The 27,203-nt window shown below is 47.2% G+C and overlaps 1 protein-coding gene across 10 annotated transcripts in view; it reads left to right on the plus strand.

Annotated features, from left to right (window-relative positions):
* The window catches only part of LOC117005077 (5'-AMP-activated protein kinase catalytic subunit alpha-1-like), a 70,909-nt gene that overhangs the window by 32,696 nt on the left and 11,010 nt on the right, over nucleotides 1–27,203 (plus strand). For 9 of the 10 annotated variants that reach the window (XM_033076316.1, XM_033076318.1, XM_033076320.1 and 6 more), the window contains 3 exons: nucleotides 65–209; nucleotides 3,343–3,430; nucleotides 6,652–6,876. In XM_033076316.1, the coding sequence (XP_032932207.1) occupies nucleotides 65–209; nucleotides 3,343–3,430; nucleotides 6,652–6,876 (458 nt within the window). The remainder of the gene's footprint in view (nucleotides 1–64; nucleotides 210–3,342; nucleotides 3,431–6,651; nucleotides 6,877–27,203) is intronic. The other variant, XM_033076324.1, reaches the window with a different exon arrangement.

Genomic DNA, 27,203 nt, shown 5'->3' on the forward strand with positions numbered 1-27,203 from the left:
ACAGAGGAAAATCAAGTTATCCTTCCACTGTCTCAAAATTGTTTAAAACCTTTGTTTGTCTTAGCTTGATGAAAAGGAAAGTAGACGTCTGTTCCAGCAAATCCTTTCTGGTGTGGATTATTGTCACAGGCATATGGTAGTACATAGAGATCTGAAGCCTGAAAATGTACTGCTTGATGCACACATGAATGCCAAGATAGCTGATTTTGGTAAGAATTGCTATTTTATATCTTATCACATTTCTGGTGTTATTTAGATCGTGTTTATTTAGATCCTGGCCCGACTCCAGGACCTCACTGGCTTTTCTTGTTTAAACAGTTTCTAATTGTGAAATTCAGTGTTTACGAGTGGCTACAGTTGCAAAACTAAAATGACTACCTTTGAAGCAGATCTCCCGCCTTTCTCTCTATGGTGACAGCTTTTGCTAAAGTCTCCACTTCCATATTTTTTTCTCCTTGGCTGGGCACTGCTGACAAGCCACCAGCAACTTGAACTAGAGCGGTGGTCCCTCTGCTACTGTCAGTTCGATGCCCTGGCTGCAGACAGGCAGCTGAGGAATTCACCCTAAGGGAGCTCAAAGCCGCTAACTGCAGTGTCTCTGAGACAAGGAAAAACAAAATTAAAAGAGAACCCAAAACGCAAAAAAACTCTACTTAAGCAAAACCCAAACAGCCAGCAAAGCAAAAGCCATGCAGCAAAAGGAGGCCAGCTGCTTGTTCCAACAGACTTTAAAAGCTCCCTCAAAACACACCCTTGCCCCCCTCCTCAGAGTCTGTTCCTGGCTGCACTACCAGTTCTTAAAGACACAGTAACAAGTTTTGGGCACAGGTAGATATGGAATAAAATAACATTACCTCAGGATATGTGGGAAATAATTAAATGTGTGTACTTGAATATCCTGATGGTAAGACATAATACAAGAAAATCTGAATGTAATCCAAAATGGTGTTCTTGCACGTGTGTAGAATTTATTTTCCTTTAAAACTTTCTCTTTAAGTCAGGTATTTTCTGTGACTAGGTGCAATTGTGAACTGTCTTGTTTGATCTTGCTTAATATTTTCTCTGATAATGCTAAATAGACTTAGTTCCCCACCTTACCACTTCAAAAGTGTCTTTCTTATTGTTTTTTTCTTTATCTGTAAAATGCAGATGCTTAGCTCTCTTGTAAGTACAGTGCAGGGAAAGTTCATCATATTTAAGAACTACATTGCTCTAGTAAAATACACTACTTCTAGGAAAGTGCTCTAATTTCACTTTAAAAGCTCTACAGATGTGATTGAAAAATGTAATTAAAGCATTAAAGGTAAAATAAAAACAGTTTTGCAAACTCCTGTGCTTTTAGCTATATAGCTGCCTAACTAATCAGAAAGCTTAATTGTTTATACTAGCTGTTTAATACAACTGCTGTGAGGACTGGTAGATAGTTCTTGGAACTGTCTGTATTGGGAAACCTGACCACATAAGCATAGTAAGGTATTCATAGTCTTGTTGGTGTAGTAGAAAATACTTGCTCTTGTAAAACACTTGGAGGTCTCTGAAAGATGCTAGGTAATGCTGAGCATTCTAAGTATAACTTTAAAGCATGATGTTCAAGTATGTGGGTGCAAGTATGAAAACTAGCTTTGCTGTGTTCTTTCATATTCCTCCCCCCAAGTAAGAGCATAATTTCTGGCTGAGTTCTCTGGCCTGTACTGATTTTGATTATACAAACCTCACTGAGGAAACTAGAAGATATTTTACACAGCTATTCTAGAAGTGGTAATTCTTTACTGATCATAGGGTATGCCAGAGGCTGGTGAATGAGGATGGCTTAGTTCTAAAGTGCACTTTAATCACTAACAGTATTTAGTATAGCTTCATTTTTAAACTGCAGTGTTTCAGAAACCAGTTGAAGCAGTATTGGTGTCTAAATTATGGCAAGGCTGTGTGCACTCCTCATTTCCCTTATTGTATATAACCTCTTAAAGAATTTTAGGCAATTCTGTGGTAGCATCTTCCACTTTGGCATTTAGAATTGAATATGGTTTTAAAGACACTTTCTTGTTAATGACCAAAATCCTATATTACTATGTTGCTCTCTCCTTTAGAGCGGTTTTGTTCTCTATCATGCTTGTGTAATCCAGAATGGATTAGTTTTTGTCTTGGAATTACAGTAATTTCACGATTATAAGCCGCACTGAGTATAAGCCGCACTTCTGGGTGTCGGCAACTTTTTGTTCTTTGTCCAAATATAAACCGCACCTGATTATAAGCCGCACATTACAATACAGAGTGTGATAAAAGGTATCTATTCTATCACCCACCATCTGTTGAGGGTGGGGGCAGTGATCCTTATCTCAACGGCAGATATTCTGCTAATGGTACATCCATTGAAACCAGGCGGGGCATTGTTCTTTATCTTGTCACACCCCATCCTTCCTCCAGGGAGTCATTTTCTGCTAATGGTCCATTGAGTCCCACTGTGTGACTGATAAAATTACTTCATCCCATTGGAAGTTGCTCCAGCCAGGGGGAAGAGCCCAACATTTCTTACCAAGATAAAAACAGAAGTTTTGGGACACTAAGGGAGCCCCTTTCTCCACTGGACTCCAGAGAAAAACCGAATTTCTTCACATCACCACTGAACCTTTAGAGGGAAACTGCACATTCTGCAGGAGCACTGCTTCAACTGAACCACATCTGTCACTGCAGGAGGATGCAGCCACCATGGAATGGGAGTGCTACCAACACCCTGCCTGACAGGATGTCAGGTTGTACTCTGACTTTGTCAGGGTTTGGAGTTTGTTTCTTTGTAGTACTGTATTTCTATTTTAATTTCCCTAGAAAAGAACTGTTATTCCTAATTCCCATATCTTTGCCTGAAAGCCCCTTGATTTCAAAATTATAATGATCTGGAGGGAGGGGGTTTGCATTCTCCATTTCAAAGAGAAACTCCTGCCTTTCTCAGCAGACACCTGTCCTCCAAACTAAAACAGCAACTTATCGTTCTTTGTCCATATATAAGCCGCACTTGATTATAAACCGCACTTCGGGTTCGGACCAAAATTTTAGTCAAAATGATGCGGCTTATAATCATGAACTTACTGTAATATATTTTTGAACATTCCTAAGTTGTGTGCAGTAATGGATTGATGTTACTCAAGTTTCTGGTAAACTAAATGTAGGATCGTGTGTCATTTTCATATTAAAATATCAATCACTCCAAACAATTTTGCCTCCTTACTGAGATAAATTAGTTGACATTCTAATTTGAATTACTAGTGATTGTTTTCTAGGGGGTATATGTAGTGCGCAATCTGTTTGCTCTGTGAATCTTTAGTAGTTAATCTTATATACTTTCAGGTCTATCAAATATGATGTCAGATGGAGAATTTTTAAGAACAAGCTGTGGTTCCCCTAACTATGCTGCACCAGAAGTGATTTCAGGAAGGTAGTTTATTTTCTATTGTATGCATGTATGAGCTTCTTTTCTGTTGGATGCATGTGAGCATGTATGTCAGTCATTTTGCTGCTTACAGTAATTTCACGACCATAAGGCGCACCGGACTACAAGGCACACCTCCGGGAGTCGGCAAATTTCACAACTTTTTACATTATATAAGGCGCACTGGACTATAAGGCACACTTTTTTTTTGCCGCGAAGATCCATGCCGCACGCAACAAAGTAACGAATTAGTAACGGAATCCCACGATCGTGGAGTTTACTGGCAGGTGCTCAATTTGCAAACATTTTTCACAGATTGGCGTAACCTTTAAACGCAACCCCAAGAGCCCTCCCCGTGTGCGGGCCCCAGCACTCCCACCCGCCCCCGGCGCCGGCTGGCGAGGCGGGGCTCGGGGCTCCTGCGGCTCGCGGATTCTGCAGCAGCCCGCTCCCTCCCTCCCCGCGCCGCCCTGGAGCTCCGGCAGCCCCGTGCAGCTCCGGGAGCCCCGCGCCCCCCTGGCGCTCCGGGAGCCCCGCCCTCCCCCGGCGCTCCGGGAGCCGCGTGCTGCACTGGGAGGCCCATGCCCCCCCCAGGCTTTTCCCCCACGCTGCCTCAACCCTGATGCCGGCAGGCTCGCCCCGCGGCACCGCTGCCCCGATGCTGGCAGCTTTCCCCCACCGCCCGGGCTGCGCTGCCGCACTTTCCCCCAGCCGCACGGGCTACACTGCCACGACCCTTTATCCCCGCCGCCCACGCCACACCGCCGCTGCCCCAATGCCGCCGCCGTGCGGGCTCTGCTTGGCTCGGAACTGTTGCGGGCTCGCACTTCTCGTTCCCCCCACGCCCAGGCTGGGACCGGCGGCAGCTCCCTCCCTAACCGCACGACTCCTGCTGGCCGTGGCCGCCTTCTCCCACCCCCCTCGCGACTCGGCTCTCCTGCGGCACCGCCCCCCCATTGCAGCTCACACTTCTGGGTTGGCAAATGGCACAACTTTGTACATTATATAAGGTGTACCGGACTATAAGGTGCACTTCCGGGTTCGGGGAAAATTTTAGTCAAAAGGGTGCGCCTTATAGTCATGAAATTACTGTAATTCTAAAGGCTACAAAATAGTGTAATTCACAAGCTTTATACTAAGAAATTATGGGCTGAACTCTTAATCTACTCGATAATTTTTCATAAATATTTAAGACTTTGACCTAACTTTGACTAGTTTTTGTAAGGTGGAGGTGATGTCTGATGTCCCAAATCCAATGTGTACAGTGTTCCTGAATTGGTTTTAAAATCTCATTTACAGCCCGGATCTTGGAACTAGAGGTACAGATAGAAATACAGGCAAAGTCTACTGTGATGTTGAGTAGCAGTGAAATATCTGCTGTAGAATCTATATTCAGTCTGAATTTACTCAGTGATTGTCAAATATGCTGCTTTCAGCTACTTACTCTAATATCTTTTGCTGATTGGCGGCCAAATGTATGTTTTATTCATGCAGTAGCATAGAAGATGTGACAAGTTCTGCTATGTGGACTTGTCTTAAACTTCTTAGCCTCCAAGACTTGGAGGCTAGATGACTACAGTAATTTCACGACCATAAGGCGCACCGGAATATAAGGCGCACCTCCGGGAGTCGACAATTTTCGCCACTTTGTATATTATATAAGGCACACCGGACTATAAGACGCACTGTTTTTTTGCCGCGAAGATCCGTGCTGCGCGCAGCAAAGTAGCGAATTAGTAACGGAATCCCGTGATCATGGAGTTTACTTGCAGGTGTTCAGTTTGCAAACATTTTTCACAGATTGGTGTAGCCTTTAAACGCAACCCCAAGTGCCCTCCCCGTGTGCGGGATCCTGGCACTCCCACCCGCCCCCGACTGGCAAGGCGGGGCTCGGGGTGACCGTGGCTCAGGACAGCCACGGCTCACACCTCGGGGTTGCTGCGGTTCAGGGTGGCTCAGGGCTGCCACGGCTCGCGGTGGTTCGGGGCGGCTCGGGGCTGTCCGAGGCTCAGGACCGTCCACAGCTTGGGGCGGCGCGGCGCTGCCTGCTCCCTCTCTCCCTGTGCGGCTACTTTTGGCCGGGGGCTGCCCGCTCCAGCCCCCCCTCGCATCTTGGAGCTCCCGTGGCACCGCTCCCCCTCGCGGCTCGGCTTATGGCTCGCACTTTTTTTTTGAACCAAGGAACCGCACCGCGTGCAACAAAGTAACGAATTACTGGCAGGTGCTCAATTTGCAAATATTTTTCACAGATTGGCGCAGTCTTTAAACGCAGCCCCAGGTGCCCTCCCCGTGTGTGGGCCCCTGCACTCCCGCCCGCCCCTGGCGCCGGCTGGCGAGGCAGGACTCGAGGTTACCACGGCTCGCTCCCTCCCTCCTCGCGCCGCCCTGGTGCTCCAGCCGCCCCGTGCAGCGCCGGGAGCCCCGCGCCCCCTAGGGCTTTTCCCCCACGCCGCCACTGCCCCGATGCCGGCGGGTTCGCCCCGCGCCAGCGCTACTCCGATGCCAGCGGGCTTGCCCCGTGCCACGGCAGCCCCGATGCTGGTGGGCTCACCCCACGCTGCCGCTGCCCCGATGCCATTGGCTTCCCCCCCCCGCCCGGGCTGCCCCGCCAAGCTTCCCCCCCCACGCCCGGGCTGATCCGCCTCCGCCACCAGTTTTCCCCCCGCGCTGGCGCTGCCTCGATGCCGCCGGGCTCACCCCGGCCCAGCACTGGCCCGATGCCGCTGCTGGGCGGGCTCTGCTCGGCTTGGGACTGTTGCGGGCTCACACTTCCGAGTTGGCAAATTTCGCATCTTTGTACATTATATAAGGCGCACCGGACTATAAGGTGCACTTCCGGGTTCGGGGGAAAATTTTTGTCAAAAGGGTGCGCCTTATAGTCGTGAAATTACTGTACGTAGATTGCACTCAAACAGCGATAGCAGTGTGTAACATGGGCTTTCTTGCTAATAGGTGCAAGTTTCTTTGTTTGCCATTATCTTAGATTATATCTGTGGATTATTTTTATACAATAGAGAGGAAAACTAAGTAGTTTTCTAGTTTCTGTTACATATGTGAAGAGGAAAGACACTAGAGTTCAAGGCATAGCACTGAATGGTATAGTAATTGCAGGTTAGATGTCCAAAGTTCATATACTCTTGATTGACATGATACAATTTAAGAATGTTGAAAAAAAATCTATTTAAATTTATTAAGCACAAATTGCTAATATTTCACTTTTTTCCCAGATTATATGCAGGTCCAGAAGTAGATATTTGGAGCAGTGGAGTTATTCTCTATGCTTTGTTATGTGGAACACTTCCATTTGATGATGATCACGTGCCAACCCTTTTTAAGAAGATATGTGATGGTATCTTTTATACCCCTCAATACCTGAATCCATCTGTATCTAGTCTTCTGAAACACATGCTGCAAGTAGATCCAATGAAGAGAGCAACAATCACAAACATTAGGTAAAATGTTAACTGATATCAGATCAGAGGCTGGAATGGTAATTTTAATGAAAATATGCAGAACAAAGAAATAATTTATATAACTTGTCCCTGTTTTATAGTCTTAGATGAAAAATTCAACTTCTGTTTTTTTGGCTTTAGTTCTGGCTCTGGTCTCCTGTGGCCAATGAAGTATCTACTGGTAGTCAGAGTAAAACAAATATATATGTTACATATAAAAATTCTGAAAAAATCTAGATTTAAGACTGCTAAAGCAAGCCTGTTTGCCTGCAGAATGGTTTGCAAAAACTCTGTGTATCGACTTCTCTGGGCAAGAAAAATATTTGCTGATATGAACTGCTGTTTTATATTGTAAATGTCTGAGGGGAAGTTATGACTCTTTAACCTGATAATTATTGCTTTTATTCATATTTCTGCAGACTCAGCAAAATTATCTATTGAGGTTGAATATTCAATGTATAAGATGACACTCCCTATTCTAGCTTGAAAACCCTGACATGAACCTGTGTATGAGTGACAGTTGGTACATAGAATACTGATAAATTTAAGCTTGCAGTTAGAGATAGCCATCATGGACTCCAGATTTCAATATAGGATTATGGAGAGGGTGATCACTTTGACAAGTGGACAGTGGGTAGAAATAAAAAAAAGCTAGCTTCATGCAATAGCATAGTTAGGTATTCTTGTTTTATTTGTAAGAAACTCTAAGGAGAGAGCTCTGAAATACTACCTTAGTGAAGATGCTTCCTCTGTTAGGGATGGAAGTTAGCAAGTTAGCAATGTTTGTGTTCTTTCAGTAAAACAAAAAATGTGTTACATATATCCATTACTACTTAATTAAAATGGGAAGTACTTTCATAGAATCATAGAATGTTAAAGGGTTGGAAGGAACCTTAAAGATCAACCCCCCTGCCATGGGCAGAGATACCTTCCACTAGACCAGGTTGCTCAAGGCCTTATCCAGACTGGCCTTGAACACTTCCAGGGATGGAGCATCCACAACCTCCCTGGGCAACCTGTCCCAGTGCCTGACCACCCTCACAATAAAGAATTTCTTCCTAATATCTAACCTACGTTTCCCCTCTTTCAATTTGTACCCATTACTCCTTGTCCTATCACTACAGTTCTTAATGAAGAGTCTCTCTCTGGCTTCCCTGTAGGCGCCTTCAGATACTGGAAGGTGCTGTGAGGTCTCCAGGCTGAACAACCCCAACTTTCTCAGCCTGACTTCATATGAAGGTGCTCCAGTCCTCTTATCAAGTTAGTCTCCCTCCTCTGGACTTACTGCAACAAATCCATGTCCTTCTTATGTTGGGGACACTAGACCTGAATGTAGTACTCCAGGTAGGGTCTCACAAGAGCAGAATAGAGGAGCAGAATCACCTTCTTCGCCCTGCCGGCCATGCTCCTTTAGATGCAGCCCAGGATTCCATTGGCTTTCTGGGCTATGAACGCTCACTGCTAGCTCATGTTGAGTTTTTCATGACCCATCACCTCCAAGTCCTCTGCAGGGCTGCTCTCAATCCCTTCTCTGCCCAACCTATAGGTGTACCTGGGATTACTTTGACCCAGGTGTAGGACTTAGCACTTTGTTTTGTTGAACTTGAAGTTTGCACAGACCCACTTCTCAAGCGTGTCAAGGTCCTTCTGGATGGCATCCTTTCCCTCCATCATGTCAACTGCACCACACAGCTCAGTGTTGTCAGCAAATTTGCTGAGGGTACCCTCGATCCCACTGTCCATGTTGTTGACAATGATGTTGAACAATATTGGTACCCATCCCAGTACCCATCCCTGAGGGACACCATTCATCACTGGTCTCCATGTGGACAATGAACTGTTGACCACAACTTTTTGCATGCGACCTGCCAGCCAGTTCTTTATCCAGTGAGTAGTCCATCCATCAAGTCTATGTCCAATTTGCAGTCAAGGATGTCATGCGGGACAGTGTCAAACACTTTACACAAGTCCAAGCAGACAATGTCAGTTGCTCTGCCCCATCCACCAATGCGGTAGCCCTGTCACAGAAGGTCACCAAATTTGTCAGGCATGATTTCCCCTTTATAAAGCCATGTTGGCTGTTAACAATGTCCTCTGTTTTCCATGTGCCTTAGCATAATTTCCAGGAGAATCTGCTCCATGATCTTGCCTGGCACAGAGGTGAGACTAACTGTGCTGTAGTACCCTGGGTCTTCCACTTTCCCCTTTTTAAAAATGGGGGTTATATTTCCTTTTTTCCAGTCCTTGGGAAGTTCACCTGACTGCCACGATTTTTCAAAAATGATGGATAGTGGCTTAGCAACTTTCTCTGCCAGCTCCCTCATGACCCACGGATGAATCTCATTGGGTCCCATGGACTTGTGCACATTCAGGTTCCTTACATGGTCTCGAATCTGATATTTTTCTACAGTTGCCTTAGGGTCTTCATTCTACCAGTCCCTTTTTTAACTTGGGGGGTGTGGCCAGAGCACTTGTTGTTGAAAACTGAGGCATAGAAGTCATTGAGAAGACTTGCAGCAATGAAAACACTGAGAACTAAACATTGTAAAACTTAAGCTAAGTTCCTATACATTAATCTAAGTCATGTTAAATAAGTCTGAAAGAAGTGATATGAAAAAAGATGTTGAGAAATGTTGACTACAGAACATGGATGGATTCACAGAATTCACAGAAGGACTAGGTTGGAAGAGACCTTCAAGATCATAAAGTCCAACCCATGCCATAACATCTCAACTAGACCATGGCACCAAGTGCCTCATCCAGTCTTTTTTTAAACATATCCAGGGATGGTGACTCCACCACCTCCCTGGGTAGACCATTCCAGTACTTTATCATTCTTTCAGTGAAATACTTCTTCCTAATATCCAACCTGTATCTCCCCTGGTGCAGCTTGAGACTGTGTCCTCTCGTTCTGTCAATTGCTGCCTGGTGAAAGAGAACAACCCCCACCTGACTACAACCACCTTTCAGGAAGTTGTAGAGAGTGATAAGGTCACCTGAGTCTCCTTTTCTCCAGACTAAACAACCCTAGCTCCATCAGCCGTTCCTCATAGGGCTTGTGTTCCAAGCCTCTCACCAGTCTTGTTGCTCTGCTCTGGATGCGCTCAAGTGTCTCAACATCCTTCCTAAACTGAGGGGCCCAAAACTGGACACAGTACTCAAGGTGTGGCCTCACCAATTCAGAGTAGAGGGGAAGAGGGGAAAAATGACCTCCCTGCTCCTGCTGGCCACACTATTCCTGATACAGGCCAGGATGCCATTGGCCTTCTTGCCCACTAGGGCACACTGCTGGATCATGTTCAGTCAGCTGTCGACCAGTACCTCCAGGTCCCTTTCTGCCTGGGCAATGTCCAGCCACACTGTCCCCAGCCTGTAACCTTTGCAGGGGGTTATTGTGGCCAAAATGCAGGACTCGACACTTGGACTTGTTAAACTTCATCTTATTGAACTCTGCCCATCCATCCAACCATTCCAGGTCTCTCTGCAGAGCCCTCCTACCTTCCAACTGATCCACACATGCTCCCAGCTTAGTGTCATCTGCAAATTTACTAATGAAGGAGTCAATACTCTCATCCATGTCATCAATGAAAATATTGAACAGAACAGGCCCCAGCACAGACCCCTGAGGGACACCACTGGTGACTGGTCGCCACCTGGATGCCGCACCGTTCAACACCACTCTCTGGGCCCAGCCATCCAGCCAATTCTTAACCCAGCAAAGAGTGTCCTTGTCCAAGCCAAAGGCTGCCAGCTTTTCCAGGAGTATGCTGTGGGAGACAATGTCAAAGGCCTTGCTGAAATCCAGGTACACAACATCCACAGCCTTTCCTGCATCCACCAGGCTTTTACCATTCCTTTTACCATTAACATATTTGTAAAAACATTTCTTATCATCTTTAACAGAAGTCACCATTTTTATTTCAAACAGACCTTTGGCCTCCCTATCTTTTTCCCTACAAGCTCTAACAGCTCCCTTAAATACTTCTTGAGAGACCTGACCCTCTTTCCAAAGATGATACATCTTCTTTTTATTCCTAAGTTCCTCTAAAACCTCCTTGCTCATCTAGGCTGGACGTTTGCCTTGTCGACTTGCCTTTCAGCACACAAGGACAGTTTGTTCTTGTGCCCTCAAGATCTCTGTTTTGAAGCACTCCCACCTTTCCTGAACTCCTTTGTTTTTAAGGGCTGCTTCCCAAGGAACTCTCTGAATAAATCTCCTGAATAGGCCAAAGCCTGACCTCCGGAAGTCCAGTGTAAAAGTCTTATTTATATTCCTCCTGATTTCACCAAATATTGAGAACTCTATAATTTCATGATCACTATGCCCCAAGTGGTCTCCAACCACCACATCTCCCACCAGTCCATCTCTATTTGCAAACAGCAGATCTAACATAGTCCTTCCCTTGGTGGGCTCACCCACCAGCTGCGTCAAAAAGTTATCCTCTACACACTCTAAAAACTTCCTGGACTGCCTTTTTTCAGCTTTATTAAGTTCCCGGCAGATGTCTGGCAAGTTTAAGTCTCCTGCAAGAACAAGGACTGATGATCCTGAAACATTCTCTAGCTGCTTATAGAAGAAGTTGTCCACCTCTTCTTCCTGGTTGGGTGAACGATAACAGACTCCCAGTAGGATGTCAGCCTTGTTAGCCTTGCCCTTAATTCTTACCCACAGGCATTCAACTTCATCATCATTAGTTTCATCATCCATGGCATCAAAAGCCTCCCTAATATAAAGGGCCACCCCTCCACCTCTTCTCCCTTTCCTATCTCTTCTGAAGAGCTTGTAGCCATCCAGTGCAGTGCTCCAGCTGTGTGAGTCGTCCCACCATGTGTCTTCGATGGCAACTACATCATAGCTCTGCTGTTGCACCATGGCTTCCAGCTCTTCTTGTTAATTACCCATGCTGCATGCACTGGTATACATGCACCTCATCTGGGCTACTGATTTCACCCCTAACTCAGGCTTACCACCCTTGGGCCTGCTTCCAGACAGGCCAGCTGCACCCCGTTCCCCCTTCAAACGTAGTTTAAAGCCCTCTCAACAAGGTCTGCCAGTTCATGAGCTAAAATCCTTTTGCCCTTAACTGAGAGATGGATTCCATCTGATTCCAGCAAGGCAGGTGCCATGAAAATTGCCTCAAGATCAAAAAATCCGAAATTTTACGGGTGACACCAACGCTTGAGCCACTTGTTAATGATATGACTTCTATTCCTTTCACCATTTATCTCAGCCACCAAGGGGACTGAGGAAAAGACTACCTGTGTCCCTGTCCTATCAACCACTTGACCCAGTGCCCTAAAGTCACTTTTAATTGCCCTGACACTCCTCTTTTCAATCTCATCACTGCCAGCCTGGAGTATAAGCAGTGGGTAATAATCAGAGGGCTGGATTAGCCCAGGGAGTCTCTCAGTGACATCCCTTTCCTGGGCCCCAGGGAGGCAGCAGACCTCTCTGTGGGATGGGTCCGGTCAACACATAGGGCCCTCTGTTCCCCTGAGAAGGGAGTCACCCACTACAACTACCCTTCTTTCATTTTGATGTAAGAGGTGATCTCTCTGACAGATGAATCATAATGGGGAGGCTCACTGGGCAGATAATTTTCTTCTAAATCATCTAACTGACTCTCCAAATCCAGAGCCCTATACCTATTCTGAAGTGGCACTTGGTGGGGGAGGGTGGTTAGGACAAATTTTTATTATTACCCTCCCCGAACAGGGACCCATTTCCACTCACCTTCATCCACCAGGTGCCCTTCTATTGCCTGACAGTGGGAGGTTGGGTAGTTCTCTGACTCTTGTTGGACCTCCCTTAAAGATGGAAGGGCTGAACTCCACCGGTCTATTTCCCTTTCACTTTCCCTGGTACTTCTTAGTTTTTCAACTTCTTCCCTAAGCTCGACCACCAGTGAAAGGAGATCGTTCACCTGTTCACACCACAGGCAGGCTTCCTCCGCCATGCCCCCTTGTCACGGTCCGCACAACCTGAGCGGGGGTCATGATGGTTCGTTTGACCACCTGGTGCAAAAGACAACAGCAAGAAACTAAGGTTTTGTTCAGCAGCAAGCAGTAAAGCAGTTTATTGAGGGCCAACAACTCAGTTTTGGGGTAATGGTGAGAGGGAGAGAGATAAAGATGATGAAGTAGAGAGAGAGAAAGACAGAAAGAATAGGGGAAATAGCTACCAACAGATGGAATGTCTTCGGATCATCCGACGATGTCTTCCATCTGTGGGGAGAAAGAAGTCTCAAAGATCTCTTCTGAGAGTGATAATTTTATAGTCCATTTCAAGGCGAGGGGCCACTGGCCAAAAGGTGGGGAGATTTAGGGACTATTGTGAGTGAGGCCTGTTGTTCAGCTGCAGAAAGTACGGTTCAGCCTGCACCTTGCTAGGGTGCAGCGCACCGTGACAGTTCAGCACACAACCAAACCCAGTCCATTAGAGCATCCGCCTTGGCCAGACTCAGCGGCTCCTGCCCAGAGCGAGTGGTGGGGATCTCAGGGTCTCAGTCTCTGATGATGATTGTGAGGCAGATCAGGCAATCTTCAGACTGACCCTTACACCACCCATGACTCACAATCATTGTCAGGAGCGCTTCTTCGTGGTGTTGTTCCGAAGTCTTCAGGACTCGTCTGAGTTGGTAGCACATCCCAAAAAAACAAAGACAGGAAAATGGACAGGATAGAAGAGTAGGAAAAAGATAAGGGAAAGAAAAAGAGAAAAACAAAACAACCAAATAATCAATTTTCAATTATTCAATTGTTTTTCATTACATAGAAACAATTTCTGATTACAGAGAAAATGATCAATTGCAATCAAAAAAAATGCAACTAAAATAATCAATTTTGTTCAATGTTCAAAATATAATGGGACTAAATGATGCAATTTTAAATTAATATTCAAAATATAAGACAACCAAGAATAATCAATTTTAATAATACTCAAAAATGCAGCACAAACAAAAAATAAACAATTTTGATCAATAACAGGGTCTACAAAAGCAAAAATCACATCTTGCAATTTTAGTAAAGTTATAGACACAAAAATTTGAATAATTTTCTGTACTCACTACTAAAACAAAAAACAAAAACCAAAAAACTATTACAAGCAGTTTTTAAGCGTGCACACCTATTGCCTAAATATATATACCAGTACTGTTTCAAGGAATTTCGTTTGGATGATTTTCAAAGTTGCAATCATTCTCTTTTGTGTCTAAGGAAATTACTTGAGCTCTGATTGAGTTACTTTCACAGACAAACTCTTGCTGTTCCCGGACAATGCAAGTTTCCAAATTAACAGTTTCCCACTTCCCACCATTTTGATAGGCCCATTCTCTATGCTCAAAGGATACAGAACAGCTCCATCGTGATTCAGCCCTAACGCAATGACAGGGAATATTGAATGCACTGAAGCATTGCATATCGTCAGTGCAAAGGCTGTGGCTGTGTTTGTGCTGGGGTCGTAGGTAAAATTTAGCCGGTTCCACTAGGACTGGAATTCTCTTTCAAAATTAGTGGCACTATCCCAGATTATTCTCCAAATTTCAGTAGGAAAATGCCTTCCTCGCTTTCTCTTGTAATTGAGGCAGCAACGGATTGCATCCACAATTGAGCCTGGACACAACTAAGAGCTACAGAAAAGTTATAGCAAATTTATCCATCAGTATTTCTGAATCAATGCTATTCAAAATTCCCAATCCTCTTCCCACAACACTGGTTATGTCTCTTATTATTTATTTCTTAAAAGAACAATTGACAATTTGTCTTGTTTTAAAAGCTATGCCAAATTAAACAATTTTAATTACATATGGTCCAATTTCAAAAAATTTCCAGGTTCAGTGTAACCGGTGGTTGGGTGTTAAGTGTTACAACATTAACATCAAGTTATCCCCAGTATTTTGCATTATTTTTACCGCACATGACTTTATAGGAAAAATTGTACAACATTTAACTAACAACTCTGATTTTGGATTTCACTATATAAAACATGGCTGTGAGGTCCTGTGCCATAACTGTATACAGCTTTGATGAGGGATTCAGCAATTAACCTTCATGTCCTGCGGCGTTGTTCTGTGAAAAGTAAACACAACAGAATCTGCCACAAAGAGGCAGGAGGTTAAAATGATGGAACTATTCAGCATGTAATGTGGACTGGAATTCTGTTGACTGGAAGCCACTCAATACCTCCTTTAAACACAGCATAAGAATCAGTGTAAATGCAAACAAGAGAGGCAATCTGTACCTCAAGTTGGAAAACACTCCAAACAGCTATCAGCACAAACCAATAATTTGCTCCAAACTACTATTAGCTCCCCGTCTCTTATCGTTCTTCTCTTAAACCAAGAATTTGCTGTTAATTTGGGGGAAAAAGAAGAGGCTACTGTGATTACTGAGGCAGGTTTGTTTTGGCTACCAGCCAAGCTCTCAGTTTCTTGAATTGTCAGATTTTTTACAACTCCTTTTGTCACTGAGAAGGTGTTACAGTAATGCTCTATCAGTTCATACCATTCCCTTACCGAGTAGCTCTGGGCCACCCTGTCAGTGGGGAGGGTCCCAGTGGTGGCTGTGTTCAAAAACTTCACTTTCTGAGAAGGCTTTTGAATTTTCTCTGGGGAAATTTGCAAATTAAAGCTTTCCAAATGGGAGATTATTTTTTGTTGGGTATCCCCCACTACTTCTATTTCGCCTCCTCCTGCAGGGAAACCATCAATATATTGATAAACAGCCACATTGTCAGGTTTGGGTTTCTGGACTGGCCACACAAGAGAGTTAAAAGGAGAATGAGTATTAATTATTGCTCCTTGGTCTTGCAAATCCTGTATAACAGGTTTGATCCCTTCTTTGCCACCAGAGGGAAGCGGGCGTTGTTTTATATTTACAGGTAATTGCACTGGTGATTTATAGCCAGCAGTGAATTTTATTTCAAGTGTAATTTGCAAACAGGCAACTTTGTGAAAGTTTTCTATGAGTTGGTAGGGGGTACCAATTAAAGCTACAGGGTCTTTCCTTTACAAGGGGTTAAGTCCCCCTGCCCAATAAGCTGCATGCTGAGTTAGGGACCATGAGATAAGTTGGTCTCCCGTTTTTAAGAAAACCGCATGTCCCCAGTACCCACTTTTTGCTTGTTCTGATAATTCAGTAGCAGTGAACAGGATTTTTTTAGTGGTTACTTGTGGGTGAAAATGCTCATCATTGATACAATTGAATTCTGTTTTAATTGCGGGTTTCAAGCTAGGGCAGCAATGTTCCCGATGATTTCTCATCAGAGTTAGTTTTTTTTGAGGATTTATTTGATTAATTTCCTTCTCCTCTGTTTCTTTTGGTGAGTCAGTGTGTTTCAATGTTTGGGTATGTTCTTGTCTTAGGGAGGCTTTAAAAAAATTATTCTCATCCCTTAAAACATGAATCTCATTCCTTTCTTCATCTAATTGTTTTTGCAAAATTTCCACTAAATTTTGTAGAGAGACAATACAGTAATTTCACAACCATAAGGAACACCGGACTATAAGGCTCACTTTTTTTTTGCAGCAAGGATCCACTGCCGGCTCCCCCCACACGGCTGATGGCCGCGGTCTGGCCTGCACCTATTGGTTGCGACCCCGCTGGCCCCGGAGCCGCGGCCCCGCCTCCCCCTGCCAGCGGTGGCACCACAACCCCGCCTGCCCCTATCGGCCGCGGCCCCGTCAGCCCGGGCACTGCGACCCCGCTTGCCCCTATCGTCTGTGGCCCCGCCTGCCTCTATTGGCTGTGGCCCTGCTGACCATGGCACCATGGCCCCGCCTGCCTGTGCTGGCCGCAGCCCCGCTGGCTGCGCCTGCCCGTGTTGGCCATGGCCCTGCTGGCCCTGCCTGCCCCTATCGGCTGTGGTCCCACGGCCCCGTTTGCCCCTATTGGCTGTGGCCCTGCCAGCCCCGGAGCCGCAGCCCCGCCTGTCCATGCTGGCCGCAGCCCCGCTGGCCTCGCCTGCCCATGCTGGCCGTGGCCCCGCTTGCTCTGCCTGCCCCTATCAACTGCGACCAGCCGACCCCACCTGCCCCTATTGGCTGCAGCCCCGCTTCACCCAGCACCGCGGCCCCACCTGCCCCTATCAGCTATGGCCCCGCTGGCCCCGGCACTGCAACCACGCGGGGCCACCCTTGGCTAGGGGGTGGCGTGGGGCGGGACCATCCTCGACTCGGGGTCACCCTTGGTCTGGGCCATCCTCGGCTCAGGGCGGCGTGGGGCCACCCTCTCCCTCCCTCCCCGTGCGGCTTCTGCTGGCTGGGGGCTACCCGGTCCCGCCCCCCCTTGCGGCTCGGTTCACGACTCGCACTTCTGGGTTGGCAAATTTCACAACTCTGTACATTATATAAGGTGCACAGCACTATAAGGCGTACTTTTGGGTTCGGACCAAAATTTTAGTCAAAAAGGTGCTCCTTATAGTCATGAAATTACTGTAATTGTTTTTTCCTCACTTCTTCGCCTAGAGTGAGTTTCTATAGCTGCCGTAAGGCAGGCTCCTAAAACTGAACAGAGAGTGGTCTTATTTTGGCCAAATTTGAATTTTATTTAATGTTGCAAAGAACATATCTTATCAATCACATTATCTAGATTAAACTAGTTATTGTGTGCCCACTCTTCCTCCCCTTGGGGGAGTCTGGCATTATATTTAGATAACAGAGTGTAAAATACAGCCTAATCTTTTGTACTATGATTTTCAGTCATTTTACGGGGAGGAATGTAAAACTACCCAGGGAGGTCAACAGTTACAAACACAACCTTCCTAGTGTTCAGCCTCTCTCTTCCCTGAGTAGGTGAAGAGACCACCCTGCTTGGGAGGTACTACCTTAGTTACACAAACAGTATGTCTTTTCGCGGTTCCAAGCAGTCAAAACCAACAACAACAACAACAACAGCAACAACAATAACAACAACAAAACTTGCATAGTCACCCCTCGCTCTGAGGGGAATACCACAACTGCACAGTGCCCTTCCTGACTTCAAGGAAGGTCAATATAACACACAAAACTTGCACAGACACCTCTCACTCTGAGAGGAATATCACGGTCTGTGAAGCGTCTTTCCTAACTTCAAGGAAGGTCAATATAACACACAGAGTAAAGAATGAGAACAACACAATCGTGCCTTTTGCACCAATAGGTCTTTTATGAATTTCTGAAGACAGAACCATCAAACGAGTGTAGGGATGCTTTTTCACCTAGGCTTGTATAACAGACTACACACAACCAACAATCCTTCTGTCTGTCAGAAAACCTGTCCGACTACACCATTTAAAATGTCACGGTCCACACAACCTGAGTGGGGGTCATGATGGTTCGTTTGACCACCTGGTGCAAAAGACAGCAGCAAGAAACTAAGGTTTTGTTCAGCAGCAAGCAGTAAAGCAGTTTATTGAGGGCCAACAACTCAGTTTTGGGGTAATGGTGAGAGGGAGAGAGATAAAGATGATGAAGTAGAGAGAGAGAGAGAGAGAGAATAGGGGGAATAACTACCAACAGATGGGACGTCCTCGGATCATCCGTTGATGTCTTCCATCCGTGGGGAGAGAGAGATCTCAGAGTCTCTTCAGAAAGTAATCATTTTTATATTCAGTTTTCAAGGCGAATGGCCTCCAGCCAAAGGGTGGGAAGATTTATGGACTATTGTGTGTGAGGCCTATTGCTCAGGTGCAGAAAGTACGGTTCAGCCTGCGTCTGCTTGAACGAAGTGTATCGTGACAGTACAGCACACACCCGAACACAGTCCATTGGCAAGCATCCGCCTTGGCCAGACTCGGTGGCTCCTGCCCAAAGTGAGTGGTAGGGATCTCAGTGTCTCAGTCTCTGACGATGATTGTGAGGCAGATCAGGCAATCTTTGGACCGACCCTTACACCCCTGAAACCACTGATAAACTCAAACACTCTGGGCAGGAATGAGTCTGTACAGACACATCCTTTTTGGAGGGTTCCACTTGGTTGCATGCACTTGTACTAACTGCAGTTTTTGATCATCTAAAAACCATTACCAACAGAAACTCTAACACCTACCAGCCAACAGGAACACTGTAGACAACACACAGCAAGTCTTACTTGAAAGAAAAACCTGAAGCCCTGCCTGCTTGTCCTGCCTGTGCGAACTGCCGTGCAAACCGCCATGCCACGCCCCCAGAGACGTGCCATGTCCCTGTTTGCCTGCTCCTGTTTGCCGCGCTCCCCAACTGCCTCTCATAAGCAGCCAGTTAATGAGGCAGGAAACCCCACACCGTTCGTACCTGACTCACAAGTGCAGAAATTCACCTGCTCAGCGTTCTTTTTGAATCCTAAACAATTTTGTCTTGTTAGTTATGAGACATCATCTCAGTTTAAAGGATAAACTTTTGAGTTTATTGACTACCTTAATTTTTCTAGTGATATGTGCATGCAAAACAAGGAACCCACTGTAACAAATAATAACAAAATATTCAGTTATTCAGCTAGAGCTGTGCTTTATAGTCATATAGGAAAAACCTTTTCTACTTGTAAGTTAATTGCTTTCTTATGATGAAAGTACGTTTTGCTCAATGCAGTTGTGCTGAGGCATGTTCTCAGGCTCATAATGACTAGAACTTGATCAATATAACTGCTCTTAAATCTGTTCCAACTTTTCACGCTATATAAGAATACTTCTAAAATTAGCATCATGCTGTATCTTTTGACTAGTTAAACAGCTTACTCTAGGCGCACAAAGCTATTGTTTTTTCATATGATTGGACAACCCAAGTATTTGGCTCCTTCTTTGTCCTGGTTTGAAAGACAAGTATTTGCCAAGAAAGGCAGAAGCCCCTCCCTGAGATTGAGAGTGCAAACCAGCCTCCCTCCAAATTATTACAATTTTGGAATTAGAGGGCTCTCAGGTAAAGATATGGGTATAGGAATAACAGTTCTTTACTAATATATCTAACAAGACAAACAAAAACATAAAGAGCTATGAAATTAACAATAAACAGAATAGCAACTCAGTTCCAGTCCTTCTGCTGCAGACACCCTTTGTGCTCAGGTACTGGTGGTGGGGGCAGGGCAGATCCTGTGCAGCTGTGTGAGGGCTGGGGCAATGGCGGCGGCATCCCAGGTGGGAGAGGGATGGAGAAGAGACCCCTCCACCCACGGTATAGGTTGCGGTGCTCAGCAGAGTGCTTGGAGATAGCAGGCTGACGCGTGAAGGCAGCATTGCAGTGTTCAACAGCAGAGAATGTGGCTCCCGGCATTGGGATGGTGGGGGGTATGGTAGGTAGCAGCACTGGCTGTCTTCCTCTGACTCCATGAGCGAAAGAGAGAGCACAACTGCCCCCACCTCTCCTTTACCTGCCCCCCTGATCTCTCTGTTTTCTCCCTCTTCCTCCCCACCCTTCAAGAGACAACTCCAAAAAAGGGACAGGGAGTTTCTCCCCTCCCCCTGTCACTAGTCATCCGTGCTAGGGCCTAACCAACAGTTTCTTAGCATGACAATGGGGAAAATTCCACAGAGAAAAAAGGGAAAAAAACAACCCCCAACATTATCCACCCCAAATTTTTCCCATACCAACATGGTACATCAAATAAAAACCTTTAAATTATATACATACATGCAGTTACAGATACAGCCACAGTATCATAGGTAGTTCACCCTAAAACAAGGTCTCCTTGGGGTATGCATCGGGTCTCTCTATCCTTTTGCATCACCCACAAGGTGCAACCTGGTCCTTGAGTGAAAACAACCCCACGGATGGGATTGTCTTTGCTGGAGGCAGAGTTCACCCAAACAGTTTTCCCTAGCATAACTCTCATGTGTACCACGGGAACCTTATCTCCATCTGGTGCTCCCAAGGGCTCAGATTGGACAGGGCCTGCTCAGTTAGTGGAACCTCAGGTGTTCACTAACCATGTGGCCTTTGGTAGATTAATCTCCCAGTTGTTAAAAGTCCCCCTACCCAGTGCCTTTAATGTGGTTTTAAGCAGACCATTGAACCGTTCAACTTTCCCAGCCACTGTTGCATGGTAGCGAATATGGTACACCCACTCAATGCCATGTTCTCTAGCCCAGGTGCTTAGAAGGCTGTTCTTGAAATGGGTCCCGTTGCCTGACTCAATTCTCTCAGGGGTACCATGCCTCCAAAGGACTTGTTTTTCAAGGCCCAAGATGGTGTTCTGAGCAGTGGCATGAGGCACTGGGTAGGTCTCCAACCATCCGGTGGTGGTTTCCACCATGGTAGCACATAGAACTTGCCTTGGCGGGTTTGAGGCAGTGAGATGTAGTTAATCTACCAGGCTTCTCAGTGCTTATATTTGGACCACCGCCCCCCATACCAGAGGGGCTCCAACCGCTTGGCTTGCTTGACGGCAGTACATGTGTCGCAGTCATGGATAACCTGAAAAATACTGTCCATGGTTAGATCCACCCCTCGGTCTCGTGCCCACGTAGAGGTGGCATCTCTTCCCTGATGACCTGAGGCATCATGGACCCATCGAACCAGGAACAGTTCTCCCTTGTGTTGACAATCTAAATCTATCCGTGACACCTCTATCTTTGCAGCCTGATCTATGTGCTCTATGTGTCGGTGCTCCTCATTAACCAAACTCTTGGGAACACGGGCATCCACATGATGGACTTTTACAGGTAGCTTCTCTACCCGAGTGGCAATGTCTTTCCACTCATCAGCAGCCCAGATAGGTTTTCCCCAACATTGACAGGTAGCCTTTTTCCACCTTTCAGGCACACCCCACAGAGCACTGCCTACCATCCATGAATCAGTGTAAAGGTAGAGCTTTGGTCACGTCACTCTTTCAGCAATGTCCAGGGCCAGCTGAACAGCTTTGAGTTCAGCAAGTTGTCTTGACCCACCTTCTCCTTCGGTAGCTTGTGCAACCTGTTGTGTGGGGCTCAATGCGGCTGCTTTCCACTTTCAGTTCATCTCCACAATGAGGCAGGAACCATTGGTGAAAAGAGCATAGCGTGTTTCATCTGCTGCCAGTTGGTTATACGGTGGGGCTTCTTCAGCCTGGGTCACTTGTTCTTGCTCCTCATCATCGGCGAGACCAAAATCTTCACCTTCTGGGCAGTTTGTAATTATCTCTAAAATCCCAGGGCGATTCGGGTTTCCAATGCTTCACCCTTTTCCAGTGCAGCCTGGATCAGTCCATGGCAGATGGTGGGGCTGTGTTTCCTCCTCTGGGCAGTCGGTTCCATGTTTACTTGACACCCCTCCAGATGAAAGCAAAGTGAGACCTGCACTGTACTGCCAGAGGAATGGAGAAAAATGCATTGATGGTGTCAATGGTGGTGTACCACTTTGCTGCCTTGGACTCCAGCTTGTCCTGGAGTTCCATCATGTCTGACACGGCAGCGTTCAGCAGTGGAGTCACTTCATTCAAGGCCCGATAGTCCACAGTCAATGTCCATTCTCCGTCAGACTTGTGCACAGGTCAGATTGGACTGTTGAAGGGTGAGTGGTTTTTGCTGACCACCCCTTGGCTCTCCAGCTTATGGATAATCTTGTAGATGGGGATCACGGCATCTCGATTTGTCCGGTATTGCCGGTGTTGCACCATGAAGGTGGCAATTGTTAATTGTTGCGCTTTCACCTTTACTTGTCCCACTGCAGATGGGTTTTCTGATAATCCAGGCAAGGTGTTCAACTGCTTAATGCCCTCTGCCTCTACAGCAGCTGTTCCAAAAGCCCACCTGAGTCCCTTTGGGTCTCTGTAACAGCTGTTCCTGAGGAAGTCTATGCCTAGAATACGTGGAGCCCCTGGGCCAGTCACAATTGGATGTTTTTGCCACTCCTTCCCAGTCAGGCTCACCTCAGCCTCCAGCAGAGTAAATTCCTACAATCGCCCCGTCACCCCAGCAATGGAAACAGGGTCTTCCCCCACATGTCCTGATGGTATCAGGGTACACTGTGAGCCAGTATCAACTAGTGCCCTATGTTTCTGTGACTCTGATGTGCCAGACCATCAGATGCACATTGTCCAAAAGACCCCGTTTTCCCATGCCTCTCCCTGGCTAAAGGCAGGGCCCCTCTAGCCCTGGTTATAATTTCCTTCCTGGGCATACATAGTGAAGGTTCCTTCAAGTGGGTCTGACAGATCATCCTCCCTTCTGTAATACCCAGCACCTTGGTCATGGGAGGTTGAGGCTACCTTCCCTTTAGCAGAGCTCCATCAGTTAGTTGACGCACCTGTGCTGCCAGGACAGAAGTGGGTTTCCCATCCCACCTTCTTATGTCTTCCCCGTGGTCATGCAGAAAGAACCAGGGGAGTACCCTCTCTCCCCAACTGGGTGATGTTGGCCTCTAACTTTGGGGTCTGTGACTTGCACTGGTGCTGCATTGATCTTCCTCACCTCTTCCCTTATCTCCCTCATCTCCTCCTTAAACTTGTCTTTGAGTTCCTTAACCACAGCCTGTATTGGGCCATTGATCATATTCTCAAAATTTCTGAGCTTGTTAGCAACAGAACCCATTGTGTCTTGGTTGTTATCAGCATTAATTGTTGCAATAAAGATGGTATATTGAGATGGTCCTAGCTTTTCCAGATTCTACAACATCTGCCTTGTACACCTGACCTTGCAGGGTCATTATCATGCTATCTGCACCTCCCAAAGAGTATGTCCAATACTGCCACTTCTCTCAGCTGTTGAATTCCTTCCTCAAGGGTCTTCCAGCACATTCCATGATGGTGTTTCTGCATTCTCTCTCTGTGGACAAACCTCTCTCTTACACTCATTAAAAGCCACTCCCAGAGGGAAAGGTGGCCCGACTCCCTTAGGAATACCTGATCCACACCTGAGTCCTGGGTCATGGATCCCAAATTCCTTGCCTCAGTACCATCCAGTTGCATGCCTGTACCCATAAGGTCCCGAAGTAACCAAGTTGTAAAAGCCTCATGGCCCCGTCGTACAATGTCTTTTCGCAGATTATGGAGACTTTCATACAACAGGGACTCGGTGACGATCTCAACTTCTGGCTCCCCTGCTACTTGTGAGGGCCCTGCTTTCTGATCCTCATTATCTAGGTGCCTTGTTTTCATCTTAGACTTTCTAGTTTCTACAGGGGTGACTGCTGCTGGTTGTGTGTTCTCTTGCAGTTCAACTGGAACCTGGACAGATGTAACATCTGGGGGTTCCACTGCTGCACCATCAGACACTCCCTCTTTAAGGCAAGGGGGGGGTTTTCTCACCAGCTGGGGAAAGGTACAGTAAATTCACAAATACAAGCCGCACTGAGTATAAGCCGCATCTCTGGGTGTTGGCAAATATTTCGTTCTTTGTCCATAAATAAGCCGCACCTGAATATAAGCCGCTCTGTTGTTCGCAGCGAGGACCCGCGTGCAACAAAGTTGCCAATTAGTAACAGAACCGCGGCATGGCGGGGGGTTTACTGGCTCAACTAAGGCTGTGCAGGCTCGGCCTGCTAGGGGCTGCTGACGGGGCCAGGTGGCCCAGCTTGATGGTGCCGCTCGTGACTGGCCACCGCCTCTGGGTTCGCTCGCCCCAACCCTGCTCCCACCGCAGCGCTGGCCGGGCACGGAGAGCGCGCCCTGCTCACGCCGCGGCGCCGACCGGGCACAGAGCACCCCCTGCTCCCGCCACGGTGGCAGAGGGTGGGGGCAGAGCCCCCCTCCTCCTCCCCGAGCCGCGGCAATGGCGGCGCAAGCTCCCCCCCTCCTCTCCGGGCCGCGGCAATGGCGGCGCGGGGCCCCCCCGTCTCTCCCCCGGGCTCCGGCAGAGGGAAGAAGAGAGCTCTCCTGCCTCTCTCCCCACCCCCCGTGCTGCCTGCAGGGAACCAGGGCAACAGAGTAACACTGTAACAATCGCGAAATGCCGGCTTTTACTGGCAGGTGCTTGGCTCAGCGCCCTGACTGGCACGTCTGGGGTTGTAAATGTCAGAAAATTATTCACATATTAGCCGCCTCCGTGTATTAGCCGCACTTCCGGGTTTCCACCAAAATTTTTGTCAAATTGCTGCGGCTTGTATTCGTGAAATTACTGTAGTCCTTCAGCATCTGGCCCATGTCACGTATCGCTTTCACTAGAACCCCCACCCACTCCGGGTGGTTCATTTCTGTGGGGCAGGGTCAGTCTCTGCGGCAGCATCCCTATTTCCTGGGGTAGGTTTGTTATCCAAGTCAATCTCTCCTTATCTCTGAATGCTAAATAAAACAGGCCTATCAGCAACATCAGCCACTGTATGATATTATTAGCGTTTAGAGGAGATTTGAACCCTTCAAAAACTTGTGGAGTAAACCCAAGAAACTGGGTAAAGGATTGGGAGAAAATTTTCCATGGTGTCATTCCCTCACAGTAGGTACCATTATTAAAGTAACCCCAAAAACACTCAGTTAGTGTGATAGCCTTGAATCCATGTACCCGCCTTCCAGAGAAAGTTAAAAATACATTAACTCCTCACCTTATCAACCCACAAAATGAACTGGATAATAGCCACAGCAGCCTTAGTGATAGGACCCATGTTCAAATACGGGTCTGCAAATGGGGGAGATATAGCTGTGACCACGCGGAGCCTGAACCAGGGTAAGCTGGACAACATGATGCCACCTATCACAAAAACTTAGGTAATTCAAGAACTGTTATTCTTTTTTCACCCTTTCCTCTCAATGCCCTCAGGCCCCACATGCTGGGTGCCAAAATCTGTCCTGGTTTGAAAGACAGGTACAGTAATTTCACGACCATATGGCGCACCGGACTATAAGGCGCACTTTTTTTTGCAGCAAAGATCCGTGCTGCGCACAACAAGTAACTAATTAGTAACGGAATCCCGCGATCGTGGAGTTTACTGGCAAGTGCTCAATTTGCAAACATTTTTCACAGATTGGTGTAGCCTTTAAATGCAACCCCAAGTGCCCTCCCCGTGCGCAGGGCCCGGCACTCCCACCTGCCCCTGACTGGCGAGGCTGGGCTCAGGGCAGCCACAGTTCACACCTCGGGGTTGCTGCGGTTCAGGGCAGCTCGGGGCGGCTGCAGCTTGGGACCATCTGTGACTCGGGGCAGCACGGTGCTGCCCACTCCCTCTCCCCCTGTGCGGCTCCTGCTGGCTGGGGGTTGCCTGCTCCCTCTCTCCCCATGTGACTCCTGTTGGCCGGGGGCTGCCCGCTCCCTCTCTCGCTGTGCGGCTGTTGTTGGCCGGGGGCTACCCGCTCCCTCTCTCCCTGTGTGCCTGCTGCTGGCCAGGGGCTGCCCGCTCCCACCGCCCCTCGTGGCTCGGCTCACGACTCGCACTTTTTTTTTTGCAACTAGGAGCTGCGCCGCATGCAACAAAGTAACGAATTACTGGCAGGTACTCAATTTGCAAACATTTTTCACTGATTGGCATAGCCTTTAAATGCAGCCCCAGGTACTCTCCCCGTGCCGCAGACCCCGGCACCGACTGGCTACCACCGTGCGGCCGTGGGTCCTGGCTTCCCCTGCCCGGCAACCGCAGTTGCCGCGGTCCCAGACCCTCCCGCCCGGCGCTGGCTGACGCAGCTCGGCTTCTTGTTCCCCCCGCGCCTGAACCGGGGTGGGCGCTGGCTCCCTCCCTCCCCGCGCAGCTCCTGCCAGTTGCAGTCACCCGCTCCTGCCCCCCCTCGCGACTTGACGCTCCCGCAGCACCGCCCCCCCATTGCGACTCGCACTGGCGGGTTGGCAAATTTAGCAACTTTGTGCATTATATAAGGCGCACCGGACTATAAGGTGCACTTCCGGGTTCGGGGGAAAATTTTAGTCAAAAGGGTGCGCCTTATAGTTGTGAAATGACTGTATTTGCCAGGAAAGGCAGGAACTCCTCCCTTAGATGGAGAGTGCAACCCCCCCCACCCTTCGAGAGAAAACTCAAAAAAAGGGACAGGGAGTCTTTCCCCTTCCCCTGTCTCCATGTCATCTGTGCTAGGGCCTAGCCAACCATTTCTTAGCATGACAGTGGGGAAAATTCCACAGACAGAAAAGGGGAAAAACCAACCCCCAACATTCTATATATTTCTTTTTCACTCTTAGCCTATGGATACACTTGTAAAGAGGTACAGATCAACTCTTCCATACCCTTCCCTCAACTCTTTAAGGTTTGAAGAGACAACAAGGGGTTTTTCTGAGTGGAAAACTCATAGGCAACTTGTTGGGTGTGGGGAGCACGTGACTTCATTATTCAAACATCTACCAAAAAAACTATTCAGTATCAGGATTTCTTTAATTTGTTATGTATTCTTATGTATGTACTTGGGGATGGACAGTTTTGATTGGGTAGCATACAAATTTCAGTTGAAAATATCTCAAAATGAAAATTGTTTTTCTTTTTACTGCCAACTACAAACCCAATGCCAAAACCACAACTATTTCTATAAAAAAC

The sequence above is a fragment of the Catharus ustulatus genome, chromosome W, assembly GCF_009819885.2.
Source record: "Catharus ustulatus isolate bCatUst1 chromosome W, bCatUst1.pri.v2, whole genome shotgun sequence".
In the NCBI taxonomy this organism is placed as follows: domain Eukaryota; kingdom Metazoa; phylum Chordata; class Aves; order Passeriformes; family Turdidae; genus Catharus; species Catharus ustulatus.